The 18,609-nt window shown below is 44.3% G+C and overlaps 1 protein-coding gene across 3 annotated transcripts in view; it reads left to right on the plus strand.

Annotated features, from left to right (window-relative positions):
• Positions 1-18,609, plus strand: part of lis1a (Lissencephaly-1 homolog A) — a 75,493-nt gene that overhangs the window by 52,727 nt on the left and 4,157 nt on the right. For all 3 annotated transcript variants that reach the window (XM_014214213.3, XM_014214214.3, NM_001140383.1), the window contains 7 exon segments: positions 2,337-2,411; positions 2,912-3,118; positions 9,271-9,439; positions 10,782-10,884; positions 11,041-11,269; positions 15,309-15,410; positions 15,704-15,860. In XM_014214213.3, the coding sequence (XP_014069688.1) occupies positions 2,337-2,411; positions 2,912-3,118; positions 9,271-9,439; positions 10,782-10,884; positions 11,041-11,269; positions 15,309-15,410; positions 15,704-15,860 (1,042 nt within the window).

Here is an 18,609-nt window from a genome sequence, read left to right on the forward strand (position 1 = left end):
CACACACACACACACACACACACACACACACACACACACACACACACACACACTATCAATCAAGCCTATTTACCCAAACAATATGGCTTTAACTTCTGCTTTATTCCCCCTTTTAATTGACACAGACGCGTGACTGAAGCCATATGAGCCTGATTAAGGTGCTTTAGAGCCATGATTAGGTAGTCTGACACACACACACACACACACACACACGGGGGTGACGCTGCAGTCAGGGTTGTGGAACAGAAGATGCAGATAACCTCTCTCCCTGTCTTCCTAGCTGTGCTCTATCAGAGCTAATGTAACTGCAGGTAGCTAGCAGCTAAAGCCCCGAATGAAAGAGCCCTTTGAATTTATGCAATGAACAATCTCTCCTCAAACAAGACAAAACAAGGAGCCAAGACAACGTGTGACAAGTTAACATGTAAATGCTCCCTCTGCCTCTCTTTCTCCCAGTCTTTGTCATGACCTCCCTATTTTTGTATAGCACAGATAGGAGAGGGTCTTCAGTCCTTCCTTCTCCCTAGTTAGTGGAAACAGGCTGAATAATAGATGATTACTATGGACGGAGAAGCTCTCTGATGCGTCTGACACCACACACGCACGCACTTTGGAAGGATTGTGTTAAAAGCCTGCCCTAATGATGCTGGCAATTCCATTAACAGCCTTCCATTGCCTTAATCTAGTCTATTCATTATCTGTTAAATGAGGAGGCTATGCCAATGGAGAATGAAGGCATTTCCCCTAATGCTACATTTACACAGCCTTTGTCTTGGGTTTCTTTTAAGACCTCCTAAAATAATGTAATGCGCTATCTAGGTGAGCAGAGTGGTGTTGAAGATGGCATACTAAACAGCATGCCACACCTCACGTCTGGCACGGCCCGCACGCGCGCACACATACACCCTGCTGATAGACTGGCAGACCATAGAGATAAGGTGGTGTGTGTGTGGAGCACTGACTGACTTTGTGTTAAGCCATCGGCAGATGGCAGATCACATTTCTCTCTCCTCCCTCTCTTCACAGGCACAGTGCCACGACTCCTTTCATCCCTCCATCACCTCTCCTCCTCCCCCCTTCTTATCGCTCCAAGCGCTGAGCGAGGCAGCAACTGTTCTCTTGTACACCTCTGCTATTTCTTCCAAGGAGCAGCAGCAGCTCAGCTTCAGTACACACACCTGCCCTCTGTGCCTGCAGCACTACTTCACACATCAACATGTTCTCTCTTCTCCTAAGAGGGGAAAGAAATGGGTTAAATCTACCACAAAGCAATTTTTTCCCCCCTCACTGAAACTGGTTAGCCTGTCAATCAGATTTTTGAATGGTTTGTTTGATAGCTGAGCTGAAGTTGGTGACCTGGTATAGTACTGAATCACCAGAGAGGTGTGTTGGGGTAGTACAACCCATCTCCCTCGTGGCTCTTTCATCGTCTCCCATTAGTAACACCACATGAAGAGACAATGGAAATACGTACAAACTCTACTCAAACACACCATCCCTTACCTCTGAGTTTTTAGAGTTGAATAGCCACGCTAACAGGGTTGCAGATGTAAGTACAGTGAAATAATATGACCCTGATCAGTGTGAATGGATCTGATTAGCATGCTGTGGAGGCAGAGGCTAGTGTGGGGCTCAGCTGCAGGTGACTGTTAACTCGACCTCACCCTGGCCCATTGGCACCCCCAACACAAACAAGAGCTGGGGGGCTAGATATGTCTCACGTCTCCACACATGCCAACCACCGCTTTGTCCTTTTCTGCCACCCCTGAATAAAACATGTAGGCTCGTTTTTAGGCAACATGCCAGTCTTGATCTTGGCTAGTACCCGTAACAGGTTTCACTTAAGTTCGCCTTACTCCATACCCTAGCCATTCTGTAAACGCGTACCAGAAGTCCCTCCCTTGCCCTTTAGAAAAATGGCCTCCACATCCCTGTTGCTAGTTTTTTCTCCAGGTGGAAGCCGCTCTCTGCCAGGCTCCCTGAAGTTAATTTCCCTCCCCAGTGTACTGTTTGAGGGCATAAACCCTTGTCTGCAGGAGATTAGCTTGTGTGAGGGGGATTAAGAATGTGTTTGTCTCTGTACGTATATCTCCGTATGGATGTGTGTTTACAATTGGCCTCAAGGCTGACTGTTTGGCTGTAGGGGTGTAAATCCCATTCCTTATTACTGCGCTCTCTCCCTCTACTGTACCCGAGGACTCTGTCTGCAATCACAGCTGCCCCTCAGGCAGACCCATAGACCCCACTGATTAGGCCTAAGCTAAATTCTGTGCTAGATTGTGTTTCTGTGTGCGTGCAGTGTTCTTTTCATAACTTTTTTTTTCTTCCCCAACCAGAATGAAGAATTGGATAAGAAGTATGCTGGCCTTTTGGAAAAGAAATGGACCTCAGTCATCAGATTACAAAAGAAGGTTTGTTTTGTTTCAGGGGATGCTGTTGTAGCTGGGGATTGTGTCTCCTAGTCTTGGCCCATGACTGCGGCGGAACGTCATCTGAGCCGATACTCAATATACACAGCGTATTAAAAAGGTTACACTACAAAGAATTGAATGTGTTAACCCAATGCCCTTAAGATATGAGATGGTTTGATATGGGTGGCTTTGATGTGCTTACTTAGAAGTACACTGAAGAAGCCAGCAGAGATTTCCATGTATCATCAGCATTAGCAAGCTTGTATGAGACATTTTTGCTTGCCTTTACAGATTATACACGTACTGTATTCCAAAATGGAGGTTTTCCAAGTGCTTTACGTTGTAAGGGCTAAACTCACCTCATCCACCACCAATATGTATTTCCCACCAGATGATGCACGGTAGCCATTATGTGCCAGAAACATCGAATTTCCTTCATAGTTAGCGCATATCCTATTGTCACGGTATTACAATGTCTACATATGCCCCCTGACCCAAAGGTGATGGAGCTGGAGTCAAAGCTGAATGAGGCCAAGGAGGAGATCACCTTGGGTGGGCCCATAGCCCAGAAGCGTGACCCCAAAGAGTGGATACCTCGCCCGCCGGAGAAGTACGCGCTGAGCGGCCATCGTTCCCCCGTCACACGTGTCATCTTCCACCCAGTCTTCAGTGTCATGGTGTCTGCCTCCGAGGACGCCACAATAAAGGTCAGTAGAATATAAGAACCATCATAAACAACAGGTCTTTACTCTGTCTGTTATTCTCCAGGGAAACAATTAAACAATGTATAAACAACGTGATGTGCTTAAATGAGATTCAAGCAACCCGCCCCAAACAGCTTCCCCAACACTGTGCTGGCAAGTTATTTTATCCACTTGTATGGGAGTTGACTGTATATATAACTGCAACCAATAAAGATGCCGATTTGGCCTATTTATTTATTTTTATTGATTTAAAAAAAAAAAAGGCAAGTTAGTTAAGAACACATTCTTATTTTCAATAATGGCCTAGGAACGGTGGGTTAACTGCCTTGTTCAGGGGCAGAAAAAACAATCAATCAATCATAATCACTAGTTAACTACACATGGTTGATGATATTACTAGTTTATCTAGCCTATCCTGCATTGCATATAATCGCTTAGGTACACGTTGTTCCAACCATAAACATCAATGCCTTTTTTTAAATCAATACACAGAAGTATATATTTTTAATCCTGCATATTTAGCTAAGATAAATCCAGGTTAGCAGGCAATATTAACCAGGTGCAATTGTCATTTTGCGTTCATTGCACGCAGTCAGGGTATACGCAACAGTTTGGGCCGCCTGGCTCGTTGCCAACTAATTTGCCAGAATTTTACGTAATTATGACATAACACTGAAGGTTGTGCAATGTAACAGGAATAACGTTTTGTTCTCGATGATAGTTTCCGGATTCAACCATATTAATTACCTAAGGCTCGTGTTTGTGCTATGTTATAATTAAGTCTATGATTTGATAGAGCAGTCTGACTGAGCGATGGTAGGCACCAGCAGGCTCGTAAGCGTTCATTCAAAATAGCACTTCTGTGCGTTTTGCCAGCAGCCCTTCGCAATGCATTGCGCTGTTTATGACTTCAAGCCTGTCAACTCCCAAGATTAGGCTGGTGTAACCGATATGAAATGGCTAGCTAGTTAGCGGGGTGCGCGCTAATAGCGTTTCAAACGTCGCTCTGAGACTTGGAGTAGTTTTTTTCCCATCCTCTACATGGGTAACGCTGCTTCGAGGGTGGCTGTTGTCGATGTGTTCCTGGTTCGAGCCCAGGTAGGAGCGAGGAGAGGGACGGAAGCTATATTGTTACACTGGCAATACTAAAGTGCCTATAAGAACATCCAATAGTCAAAGGTATATGAAATACAAATCGTATAGAGAGAAATAGTCCTATAATAACTACAACCTAAAACATCTTACCTGGGAATATTGAAGACTCATGTTAAAAGGAACCACCAGCTTTCATATGTTCTCATGTTCTGAGCAAGGAACTTAAACGTTAGCTTTCTTACATGGCACATATTGCACTTACTTCCTTCTCCAACACTTTGTTTTTGCATTATTTAAACCAAATTGAACATGTTTCATTATTTATTTGAGGCTAAATTGATTTTATTGATGTATTATATTAAGTTAAAGTAAGTGTTCAGTATTGTTGTAATTGTCATTATTACAGATAAATAAAATAAAAAAATCGGCAGATTTAATCGGCAGCGGCTTTTTTGGTCCTCCAATAATCGGTATCGGTGGTGAGAAATCATAATCGGTCGACCTCTATTCCACACCTATCTTCTTTACCTGTGGGATAGTCTTAAACCAGCCAACTGGGCAGCTGATAAAACTGTGGGTTTGCACAACCCAAGAATTTCTGCACAAACTCTCAGAAACCGTCTCAGGGAAGCTCATCTGCATGTTTGTCAGTGACTTGACCTTGACTGCAGTTTGGCGTTGTAACCGACTAAAGTGAGAAAATGCTCACCTTCGATGGCCACTGGCACACTGGAGAAGTGTGCTCTTCACGGATGAATCCCGGTATCAACTGTTGCGGGCAAATGGTGGTGTGTATGCAAGCGATTTGCCAATGTCAACATTGTGAATAGAGTGCCTCATGGTGGCGGTGGGGTCATTGGATGGGCAGGCATAAGCTATGGACAACGAAGAATTGCATTTACGATGGCAATTTGAATGCACAGAGATACCATTACGAAATCCTGAGGCCCATTGTCATGCCGTTCATCTGCCGCCATCCCCTCATGTTTCAGCATGATAATGCACAGTCCCATGTCGCAAGAATCTGTACACAATTCCTGCAAGCTGAAAATGTCACCAGACATGTCATGCATTGAGCATGTTCGGGATGCTCTGGATTGACGTGTACGACGGCGTGTTCCAGTTCCCGCCAATATCCCGCAACTTCGCACAGCCATTGAGGAGTGGGACAACATTCCACAGGCCACAATCAACAGCCTGATAAACTCTATCCAAAGGGGATGTGTCAAGCTGCATTAGGCAAATGGTAGTCCCACCAAATACTGACTAGTTTTCAGATCCACGCCCCTACCTTTTTTTAAAGATACCTATGACCAACAGATGCATATCTGTATTACTGGTCATGTGAAACCCATAGATTAGAGCCTACTGAATTTATTTCAATTGACAGATTTCCTTATGAACTCTAACTCAGTAAATTGTTATTTATATTTTTGTTCAGTGTAGTTGGTGCAAGTGTGTATTTAGGCCACATCGATAATTACAATATCAGTGTCAATCTAAGTTTGGATTTTGAGAAAATGTGAAGACATTAAAATGGCTTTTTTGAGGTACATTTCAGAATTAAATTGTTTAAAAGCATATAGTATTACTTGACCTGTTCTAAACCCAAATATGCCAAATACAGTGCATTCGGAAAGTGTAAGTTACAACCTTTATTCTAAAATGGATTAAATAGTTTTTTCCTCATCTACACACACTACCCCATAATGACAAAGCAAAAACAGTTTTTAGAAATGTTTGCAAATGTAAAAATAACACTTACATATGTATTCAGACCCTTTACTCAGAACTTTCTTGAAGCACCTTTGGCAGCAATTCAGCCATGAGTCGTCTTGGGTATGACGCTACAAGCTTGGCACACCTGTATTCGGGGAGTTTCTCCCATTCTTCTCTGCAGATCCTCTCAAGCTCCCAGGTTGGATGGGGAGCGTTGCTGCACAGATAATTTCATGTCTCTCCAGAGATGTTTGATCATATTCAAGTCTGGGCTTTGGCTGGGCCACTCAAACTTGTCCCGAAGCCACTCCTGCATTGTCTTGGCTGTGTGCTATGTGCTTAGGGTCTTTCTCCTGTTGCAAGGTGAACCTTTACCCCTGTCTGATGTCCTGAGCACTCTGGAGCAGGTTTTAATCAAGGATATCTCTGTACCTTGCTCCGTTCATCTTTCACTTGATCCTGACTGGTCTACCAGACCCTGCCACTGAAAAACATCCCCACAGCATGATGCTTCCACCACCATGCTTTACCGTTGGGGTGGTGCCAGGTTTCCTCCAGATGTGGCATTTGGCATTCAGGCCAGAGTTCAATCTTGCTTTCATCAAACCAGAGAATCTTGTTTCTTATGGTCAGAGTCCTTTTGGCAAACTCCAAGCGGGCTGTTGTCTTTTTACTGAGCAGTGGGTTCCATCTTGCCACTCTACCCTAAAGGCCTGATTTTGGTAGAATGCTGCAGAGATGGTTCTCCCATCTCTGCAGAGGAACTCTGGAGTGACCATTGGGTTCTTGGTCACCTCCCTGACCAAGGCCTTTCTCCCCTGATTGCTCAGTTTTGCCAGGCGGGCCAGCTCTAGGAAGTCTTGGTGGTTCCAAACTTCTTCCATTAAGAATGATGGCCAGTGTTCTTGGGGACCTTAAATGCTGCAGAAATATTTTGAAAGATGGTGTGCGCTGTAGCAGACTTCATTCTCTATTGACTTGCATTGGATTTGCTTAGCTGTATAATATGCTCTAGGCGTGTGTGGATTTCTTTTTAGATACGTTTTTTTAACAATAACAGAGGAGAGATGCTCATAAAACGATAGTGTTTTGCTTTTAGCTGCATTCCCAACGCGATGAGCTCTGCTTCCTTGTTGTTCATTCAGCCTGTGTGCCAGCCTGGCATCGCATCAGCACTACCTAATACCTACCACACTTGCTCGCTCGCTTTCTCCCGCTCGCGCTCTCCTTTTATCAGGAAACGCCCTACAGCAACCCCCCTCTCTCCCTCTTTCGATTTGACATCCATAATTTGCTATTTTTAAATGCATTAATACAGGCAGTATAATAATAACTCTGGTTTGTCTGCCATGCTGTTTTTACAGCCAGTCTGGTCTGCTTCGCTACCACAGCGAGCTACCTCTGTGCCTAAATGAGTATAAATATTTGTGCTGTATCTTTTATTCATCTGGAATCAGTCGCCTGTTCTCTATTTTGCCACACTCCCTCCAGGGCCCTTCACCACCTCCTCCCTCCTTCTTTTACCCATGTTATTTCATATTTCGCTTGAGTGCTGGCCCTCCTGCCACGACCACCATCCAGCCATCTCAGAGCAGGCACAGTCAGGCCTCAAATCTCCCAATCTGCCCTCTTATGCCGCTTCTTCTTTCCTAGCCTGGCTCGCCTCACTCTGTGCCCTACTTTCCCTCCAGACCTTGCTGTTAAATCTTTAACTGGGGAGCTGAACGTAAGAGCTCTGCACACTGACATTCTCTCTGACATTCTCTTTGACATTCCAGTAAGGCTGTTGGTTTGCCTGCAGTCAAACTAGTCTCTCTTTCTCCTCTTTTAGTATGCAGGGAGTAATTGTCAGGGCTTTGATGCTCTGCTTGCCCTCATTGCTTCCCACTCTGGTCCTCTGCGCTCCCTTCTGCTAACATAGCAAATCTATGCAATCTATTTTTATATATATATATATATATATATATATATATATATATATATATATATATTACTGTCCTTGAGCTTGCCACCTTGGCAGTATGTAAATCAGCAGGTTTTGTGAGCAGTGAGCCTTCTATCCTTCCTTTGCTCTCGGTGTGTCTCGCATTCCCTTTCTCTGCATGGTGATAAGAAGCCCTGTCCCTCACACTAAACTAGGCCAAACAGCTTGAGGTTGAGTGTCAGGTTAACTGCTGCTTATGGGAAGAAAGACCCTGCGGAGGCCTTCAGCACAGACTGAACCACATTATTTTAAAGTGACTTTTAGTGTCATTCTCTCAGTGCATCTATACTGCAGCTTACTGAGCTAATAGGATACATTGATCTGCAGAAGAAAATACCATAAAAGCTGTAATAAATTGCACCACTATGTTTCACTAGCCCGCCACTTGCATAGGTAACACAAGCTCAGCACTGATGGGTTTGGTGGCAGAAGCACAAGCTCAGCAGACTAAGTAATGGTCTTGGTGGTACTGGCAGACTTAACACCACGCCATACTGCGGTGGATTTTGTGGTAGACTAGACTCAAAACGGGCGGGGGCGGGTGGACTTGGCAGTGGAGAAAGCCTAAATGAGGCAGAAGGAGTGGGCTTCTGTCAGTCTGCGCCCCCCCCCCCCCCCCATGCTCAGCGATGGAGGAAAAGCTTATCCCCCACAGTGTCTGCCTGCCTGTCTGGAAACACAGGGTAATGTGATACCCATCATGTCTTAGATGCAGCCAAACTAGTGTTTGTTGCTGACCCTGCTATTTAAGACCCAAATCCCACTGTCAATATCAACACAATCACAAAATACATTTATTCAACCACCCTAGGCTTATTTGGGGATATTTGAATTTATACGCTTCACAGACAAATGTATTCTTCTAGAAACAGTAACTTAATCAGACAAATGTTTTGAACGTTGAATATGTATGGGGTCGGTGTTTGCATGTCGACGCCGTCTGGCTTGTAGGCTCGTCATTCTGTGCTATTTTGAGCTCTAGAGACAAACCTCAGACAGTGAACTGTGGGTATTTAATGTCTAGAGAAGTCTGTCTGGCACCTCACCCAGGATGTATTGGCTCTCTTGTGATATGATATTAATATGATCTTCTACTGCATTTTCTGGATCTATCCTTATCTCTCTATGCCAGTCACAGCCTGCCTACTGTAAGCCTGTTTTGGCTGCTTGGTCGCTTGGGGAAGAGGCAGTGTCACGGTGCAGACTAGGCTAGATGAGACAGTGGTATTTGGGGTCTCTGTTGCGGTGTGGGGACTTTTATATTCTGGAGAGCAGCTGAGGGGTGTTCTGTTCATGTTTGTTTTCATGTGTTATGTTCACACAGCAGCTGAAATTGTGTGTTTTCTCTCCTTGCCAGGTGTGGGACTATGAGACAGGAGACTTTGAGCGGACGCTGAAGGGTCACACAGACTCTGTCCAGGACATATCCTTTGACCATACTGGCAAGCTGTTGGCCTCCTGCTCTGCAGACATGACCATCAAGCTGTGGGACTTCCAGGGCTTTGAGTGCATCAGAACCATGCATGGTGAGGGGACTGGAGGGACAGGAGTAGATGGGTGGGACTGTCTAGAGAGATAATCGTTTGAAGGATATTATGTCTTAGACCATGAGGAGGACCAGGGATGGCGAGGTATGTGTGATTGTTTGGTTCAGGCAAAGCTTGGATGAGCAATTCCAGACGTATGTGTGAGCATGTGTTTGGATGGTGCGTTGGGACACAGGTGCTACCGATGCTGTTCATTATCACATATATGGCTCATCCTCACTTACGTTCATGGCAATCTGCTTCAATTAACAGAAAACCCAGTGAAACACAGGAGCTTCGCATCACAACCAAATTCTGTCACACAGGCTTTAATGTTAATGCCAGCCATTCCACACTTCTTAACATCCTCCCCAATCCAACTCCTACAGGCGGTGGGGACTTTCTCACTCACACACACACACACACACACACACACACACCCTCAAGACGAGGTGCTATTTCTCATATCATCAGCACTCTAAATGTACCAGTCCTTAGGCAGTATCACTGCCCCTCCCCTCTTTTAATCCTAATTGCTGGATAATTCCAAGCGGCACATTTTACGTGTGTCTTCAGGCCCCCCTCAAACAGATAACAGCCCTTTGAGCCTTCCACCACCCATTATTATAACAGCCATAGCGCACTGTGGGGCTCCCCCCCACCAACACACTACCCCTCCCCACCACATATATTTAAGCTTGCCTTTTTAGAGCCTCCTTAGTTTGCTCATCTTTTTATCAGATTAAAGATGGCTGGTTTGGTCTCTAGGTAATTAACTGCCTCTTCTCCAGGAACAAAGACACCCTGGGCGTAATTGGCCATCTCACTACTCATGTTAATTGGCTAATTTGAACAAAACCAATTTTTATGGCATGTTTTAGTTCCGGTGACATTATGAAGGGGATGGGAAGGACTTGTCAAAGTGGGTGGCATTCAGAAATGGAAAGGCTTGGGCAGGAAAAGCTGGCTAACAATGCATTTAGCCCAACTGGCCTCTGTCTAAAGTACAGTACTTGGACATTTAACCAATAGTTATTTGTCAGAGTGGTTGTTTTGGAAAGGGGATACCTAGTCAGTTGCACAACTGAATGCATTTAATTGAAATGTATCTTTCACATTTAACCCAACCCCTCTGAATCAGAGAGATGCAGGGGGGGCTGCCTTAAATTGATGTCCACATCATCGGCGCCCGGGGGGTTGTTGGTAGAATGGCATATTTTGTCAACCTTGCCAGCTCGGGGATTTGAGCCAGCAACCTTTCGGTTACTGGCTCAGCGCTCTCAACTGCTAGGCTACCTATGGCCAAGTGAAGGTCTCATTGCGTTGTCTTTTTGTTTTCCAGGACACGATCACAATGTTTCATCTGTAGCCATCATGCCCAATGGAGATCACATAGTATCTGCCTCGAGGGACAAAACCATTAAAATGTGGGAGGTGGCCACTGGGTAAGTATGTTGCCAAATAGCAGTTCTTACCGTAAGCCAAAACGTTCACATAAGTGTGCAGGAGCTTCTCTTCTTTTAAGTAGTATTCAACATTTCCTATGCCTCTGCGAAGTAAGCAACCATCTTTAACCCATCTCCCCTCTTCCCATCCATCAGCTACTGTGTGAAGACGTTCACGGGCCACAGGGAGTGGGTGAGGATGGTCCGGCCCAACCAGGACGGCACCCTGATCGCCAGCTGCTCCAACGACCAGACGGTGCGTGTGTGGGTGGTGGCGTCCAAAGAGTGCAAGGCCGAGCTGCGGGAGCACGAACACGTTGTGGAGTGCATCTCCTGGGCCCCTGAGAGCGCCCATCCCACCATCTTGGAGGCCACCGGCTCAGAGGTGAGGAGCTTGACACTGAAATACTGATATACACACTGAACTATAAAGCCTTTGTTCCCCCCTTCATTCCTCGAAACGCCACCTGCTGACTCTTCAAAAGCACCTTATGCCCTGTCCCTGGATCTGTGCCAAAACCTTTATGTACAGTGCATTCAGGAAGTATTCAGACCCCTTTTTCCACATTTTATTACGTTACAGCCTTATTCTAAAATGTATTAAATAAAACATTTTCCTCGTCAATCTGCACACAATTCCCCATAATGACAACGTGAAAACAGGTTTTTAGAATTTTTTCCAAATGTATTAAAAACCTTATTTACATAAGTATTTAGACCCATCTCAATAAGACTCGAAATTAAGGTGAGGTGCATCACGTTTCCATTGATAATCCTTGATGTTTCTACAACTTCATTGGAGTCCACCTGTGGTAAATTCAATTGATTGGATATGATTTGGAAAGGCACACAGCTGTCTATATAAGGTCCCACAGTTGACAGTGCATGTCAGTAAAAACCAAGCCATGAGGTCGACGGAATTGTCCGTGGAGCTCCGAGACAGGATTGTGTTGTGGCACAGATCTGGGGAAGGGTACCAAAACATTTTCTACAGTATTGAAAGTCCCCAAGAACACAGTGGCCTCCATCATTCTTAAATGGAAGACGTTTGGAACCACCAAGCCTCTTCCTAGAGCTGGCCGCCCGGCCAAACTGAGCAATCGGGGGTGAAGGGCCTTGGTCAGGGCAGTGACTAAGAATCCAATGGTCACTCTGACAGAGCTCTCGAGTTCCTCTGTGGAGATGGGAGAACCTTCCAGAAGGACAACCATCTCTGCAGCACTCCACCAATCAAGCGTTTATGGTAGGGGCCAGACGGAAGCCACTCCTCAGTAAAAGGCACATGACAGCCTGCTTGGAGTTTGCCAAAAGGCACCTAAAGACTCTCAGACCATGAGAAACAAGATTATTTGGCCTGAATGCCAAGCGTCACGTCTGGAGAAAACTTGGCATCATCCCTAAGGTGAGGTGTGGTGGCAGCATCATGCTGTGGGGATGTTTTTCAGCGGCAGGGAGTTGGAGACTAGTCAGGATCGAGGGAAAGGTGAACGGAGCGAAGTACAGAGATTCTTAATGAAAACAACCTGTTCCAGAGCACTCAGGACCTCAATGTGGCGAAGGTTCACCTTCCAACAGAACAACGACCGCAATCACACAGCCAAGACAACACTGGAGTGGCTTTGGGACAAGTCCTTGAGTGGCCCAGCCAGAGCCCGGACTTGAACCCGATCAAACATCTCTGGAGAGACCTGAAAATAGCTGTTTAGCGATGCTCCCCATCCAACCTGACAGAGCTTTTTCTTCTGCAGAGAAAAATGGGAGCAACTCTCCAAATAAAGGTGTGCCAAGCCTGTAGCATCATACCCAAAAAGACTTGAGGCTGTAATCGTTGCCAAAGACGCTGAAACAAAGTACTGAGTAACGTGTCTGAATACTTATGTAAATGTGATTTCAGTTTCTTTTAAATACTTTTTTAAGAAACGCTATAAATCATTTTTTGCTTTGTCGTTATGGGGTGTTGTGTGTAGATTGAGGAGGGAAAAAGTATTTAATCAATTTTAGAATGATACTGTAATGTAACAAAGTGGAAAAAGTCAAGTGGTCTGAATGCCTTCCGAGAGCATTGTATGTACAATGCCTTAAGTAAAATGGTAATGTGACATCAAGATAATATTGTGCGCGCACCCATTTAAACGTTACGGCTCGGTACATACAAGTATCTGATTGCCCAAGGGAAAGTAGACCTAGATATTCCCGAGGGAACACCCAAGTTAATAATATGCCCACGTCCTACTGTGTGTCTATTGCTTATGTCAGAAAATGTACTTTGCTCTCCACCCTCCCTCTGACTTCCTATATATCTGGCTTATTTGGTCTGTCTCCTAACCTAAGATTGGCACCTCACAGAGCCAGACATGTTTGAGTCAGACCATGAAAAGTACAGGAGCAACCCTGTCATAGCCCAGGGTCAGACCTTCACCCTGCCCCTGTGAGTCCCCACCCCCACCTCCCCGATGCCCTGTGAGTGTCCTGCTCTCCCAAGTCTTGTGATCATGCATGTCCAATTTCATTAAGTTTCATTCGATTAAAACATTTTTCCTCACAGGCAGCTAGTGGCCCTGTCAAGAACCCTGTCTGCCTCGATGCCTGCGCACAATGATACACAATATCCCGTGTTCTCACAGAAGGAGCCTGTTTTTCTCTTTAGCGCCCTCTTTCTGTATTTACCCATTTGAATGGTTGATGTGCTTAGTCTGCAGTGATGGTATTGTTGATCTCGGCTAAGGTATTGTTGTATGTGCGCACACACACACCCACACACACCCACACACATACCCCATTACCCTTGCCTTTGATCAAAGCTCCTTTTGAAGACTTGAAGAACTTGGTGCTTAGTAGCAGAGCTGGTTCAGGTAGAATGATTCTCCTGACATCAATTATACTGGCACACTTTATGTTCTGTGAACTAAAGCAGCCAAATGTGAGTCTGACATTTAAGACTGCTCTCCTCTACGTGCTGAGATGAGCCTGCACAGGGGAACCCAAATTGTTAGAACATGCCCTCCCCTGTTTCAGAACTCTGAGGCATGTAATGACTTTTTATATCTGTGTGCACACTACATATCCAGAAGTATGTGGACACCTGCTTGTCGAACATCTCATTCCAAAATCATGGGCATTAATATAGTTAGTCCCCCCTTTGCTGCTATACCAGCCTCCATACTTCTGGGAAGGCTTTCCACTAAGTGTTGGAACATTGCTGCGGGTACTTGCTTCCATTCAGCCACAAGAGTATTAGTGAGATTGGGCACTGATGTTGGGTGATTAGGCCTTGCTTGCAGTCAGCATTCTAATTCATCCCGATGGGGTTGAGGTCAGGGTTCTGTGCAGGCCAGTCAAGTTCTTCCACACTGATTTTGACAAACCATTTCTGTATGGACTTCTTTGTGCACAGGGGCATTGTCATGCTGAAGGCCAAACTTTTGCCTCAAAGTTGGAAGCACCGAATCGTCTAGAATCTCATTGTGTGCTGTAGCATTAAGATTTCCCTTCACTGGGACTAAGGGGCCTAGTCCGAACCATGGAAAACAGCCCCAGACCATTATTCCTCCTCCACCAAACTTTACAGTTGACGCACTGCATTCGGTTGGTAGTGCCAAACCTAGATTTCTGTCGGACTGCCAGATGGTGAAGCGTGATTCATCACTCCAGAAAACACGTTTCCACTGGTCCAGAGTCCATTGGCGGCGCGCTTTACACCACTCCAGTCGACGCTTGGCATTGCGCATGGTGGTCTTAGGCCTGTGTGCGACTTCTCGGCCATTTCATGGTTCTCCTAACGAACAGTTAATGTGCTGACATTGCTTACAGAGGCAGTTCAGAACTCAGTAGTGTGTTGCAACCGAGGACAGACCATTTCTGCGCGCCCAAGAAATAGTTAGTGCTGAAGACCAAATATATCCTCTTCACTCATGGTTAGCTGCCGAAGATGGATGTTTTTAAAATAAGAAATGGATGGTTGTTTTAGTATGGGAAAAATGCAATTTACACTGCACCACAGACCATGTAGAAATGGAACAATTGAATCTAAGTGCAAATTTTGGTCTATAATCAAATATTGCCCTCAGCTGTAAGGTCCCCTCAGTGCAAGTTTCTGCTACTGTGTTCAGAATCACTCTTATATGGAAGCAGAATCTGTAATTGAACCTCTGAAGTGTAGGCATGTGCCCTGCTCTAGAGATGCATTCTCTGATAACTATTTTGTTGGTAGTCCATTTCCCCTGATTTTAAGGTGGTATTTATTTATCAAAGGCTGTGGTATAAAAATGTATTTATTTCAGAAGGCTGCTGGCTGCATATAGCCCTCACAACGAAATGATTAAGCGTTGACGTCCTGCAAGTGAATACTGCTAAAGGTTCTGTTTTGGTATTTTACTGCGGCAATTGGAGCTCATCGTGTTCTTGTTCTCCCTGTGTCCTTCCAGTCTAAGAAGAGTGGTAAGCCGGGCCCTTTCCTGCTGTCTGGCTCCAGAGACAAGACCATCAAGATGTGGGATGTCAGCATTGGAATGTGCCTTATGACACTGGTGAGTGGACCATCAATCTTAGACATACAATAGATGGTAATTTCGATTCATGCAATTTTTTGGGGGAAAATGTCCCCATTTTATGTTGTTGAATCCAGTCCGCACATGACATGAATGGCAATAAGATTGACCTTCTTGAACCCTAGTCTTAACCGAACGCTCTGTCCCAGGTTGACTGGTTTCCTGAACTAAGCATAGTCCTGGACTAAAAAGCTAGTTTTAGTCTGGGAGTGGTCTGGGAAACTGACCCTAAATTTTGTATCAACAATTCTAACCAAATGCTTTTGTCCCAGGTTGGCCATGATAACTGGGTGCGCGGGATGCTTGTCCACCCTGGAGGCAAGTTCATATTAAGCTGTGCTGACGACAAGACCTTAAGGATCTGGGACTACAAGAACAAACGCTGCATGAAGACCCTGGGTGCCCATGAACATTTTGTTACCTCTCTGGGTAAGCCGCACTCAATCTTTTCTTCTACAGCCAGCGTCAGTTGCAGCTGGGTCTTGTTCAGTGCGGCACACTAGCAAAATGTTAGTGCTGGGTGATTTAACTGAAATTTCAGGTATTTTTTTTTTACCCAACTAATTCCATTTTGTTTTTTCTTTCTATGCGCACATCGCACAGTTTCTCTAGAGATCAATCAGATCCAGCCTGAACTGTGCTATGTAGTAGGGAGTTAGTTTCCAACTGGCCAATATTCAACTTAGTTTAACCCATAAAACATGGTCATTGACAACAATGACCATAATCCATTGCACATTTACTTGTCCTTTCTGTTTCTATTATGCCTGCTGCGGAAGAGAGAAGGATGCGTGATCGTGAGGTGATAACTTTCAAAGCAACAGCTGCTCTCTATCTCTACCTGAAAATACATGATCTTAGGGATTGATGGTATTCAGCAGTCATAAGTATGCCTTATTCACTTTGAACTACAAAATAGTGATTTTGTCAGACACCAAAGGAATGAAATAAAGTAATGAAATAAAATCTAACACACACAACTGAAATATTTTATTAACCTTTCTGGGAAGGGGGTTCCGCTAGCGGAACACCTGGCCTACAGCCAGTGAAATTCAAACAACAGAAATCTCATAATTAAAATTCCTCAAACATACATGTATTATCCACCATTTTAAAGAGAAACTTCTCGTTTATCCAACCACAGTGTCCGATTTGAAAAAGGCTTTACGGTGAAAGCACACCATGCGATAATGTTAGGTCTTTTGAAATTGGCGTGTTATGTTCAGAAATGCATTGTCTCAAACAAACATCCGGTGAAAATGCAGAGAGCCACATCAAATTACAGAAATACTCATCATAAACATTGATAAGATACAAGTGTTCTACATACGATTAAAGATACACTTCTTGTTAATCCAGCCGCTGTGTCCGATTTCAAAAAGGCTTTACGGTGAAAGCACACCATGCGATTATGTTAGGCCAGCGCCTAGCCACAAAAAAACCATACAGCCGTTTTCCAAAGAAGGAGAGGTGTGACAAAAGTCAGAAATAGTGTTAAAATTAATCACTAACCTTTGATCTTCATCTGGTGGCACTCCCAGGACTCCATGTTAGACAAATGTTTTTGTTCGATAAAGTTTCTTTATGTCCAAATACCTCCTTTTTGTTCGCGTTTGGTCCAGTAATCCAAATGCACAAAGTCTAGACAAAGTCAAAAAAGTTCCATTTGAGTTTGTAGAAACATGTCAAACGATGTTTCTAATCAATCCTTAGGGTGTTATCATAAATATTCAATAATGCTTCAACCGGACAATACTGTTTTCATTAGAAAGGAAAGGCAATGGCGCTCACGGCCACGCGCGTGACTAAACTGAAGGCTTTCACCTGGGCCATCTGCTCTTATTCGCTCCCCTTTCACAATAGAAGCCTGAAACAACTTCTAAAGACTGACATCTAGTGGAAGCCTTAGGAAGTGCAATCTGACCCCACAGACACTGGATATTCGAAAGGCATTCACTTAACCTCTATGGGCAAGGCGGGACGAATTCCTCCCACCTACGTAACAGCCACCTGAATTCAGTGGCGCGATTTTTGAATCGTTTGAAATACTATTACTTCAATTTCTCAAACATATGACTATTTTACAGCTATTTAAAGACAAGACTCTCCTTAATCTAACCACACTGTCCGATTTCAAAAAGGCTTTACAACGAAAGCAAAACATTAGATTATGTCAGGAGAGTGCCCAGCCAGAAATAATCACACACCCATTTTTCAAGCTAGCATATAATGTCACAAAAACCCAAACCACAGCTAAATGCAGGACTAACCTTTTATGATCTTCATCAGATGACACACCTAGGACATTATGTTATACAATACATGCATGTCTGTTCAATCAAGTTCATATTTATATCAAAAAACAGCTTTTTACATTAGCATGTGACGTTCAGAAAAAGCATACCCCCCGCAAACTTCCGGGGAATTTACTAACAGTTTGCTAAATTACTCACGATAAACGTTCACAAAAAGCATAACAATTATTTTAAGAATTATAGATACATTACTCCTCTATGCACTCGATATGTCCGATTTTAAAATAGCTTTTCGGATGAAGCACATTTTGCAATATTCTAAGTACATAGCCCAGCCATCACGGCTAGCTATTTAGACACCCGGCAAGATTAGCCTTCACCAAAATCCTATTTCCTATAAGAAAAATGTTCTTACCTTTCCTGTTCTTCGTCAGAATGCACTCCCAGGACTTCTACTTCAATAACAAATGTAGGTTTGGTCCCAAATAATCCATCGTTATATCCAAATATCCTCTTTTGTTTGTGCGTTCTAGACACTATACGAATGGTAAATAACGGTCGTGCGCATGGCGCATTGGCGTGACAAATGTCTAAATATTCCATTACCGTACTTCGAAGCATGTCAACCGCTGTTTAAAACCAATTTTTATGCCATTTATCTCGTAGAAAAGCGATAATATTCCGACCGGGAATCTGCAATAAGCTAAACAGCCGAATGAAATTTCTCCACGGGGCGAATCGTGCACGCGCCTCATTCAATGGTCCTCTGATCGGCCACTTGGATAAGGCGATAATCTGTTTCAGCCAGAGGCTGCCTCGTCATCGTTCAGGGTTTTCCCGGGTTCTGAGAGCCTATTGGAGCCCTGGGAATTGTCAGTTACAGCTAAGATCCTTACTCTTCAATAAACAGATGCAAGACGCAC

Source organism: Salmo salar, chromosome 09 (assembly GCF_965601325.2).
Source record: "Salmo salar chromosome 09, fSalSal1, whole genome shotgun sequence".
Classification (NCBI taxonomy): Eukaryota; Metazoa; Chordata; class Actinopteri; order Salmoniformes; family Salmonidae; genus Salmo; species Salmo salar.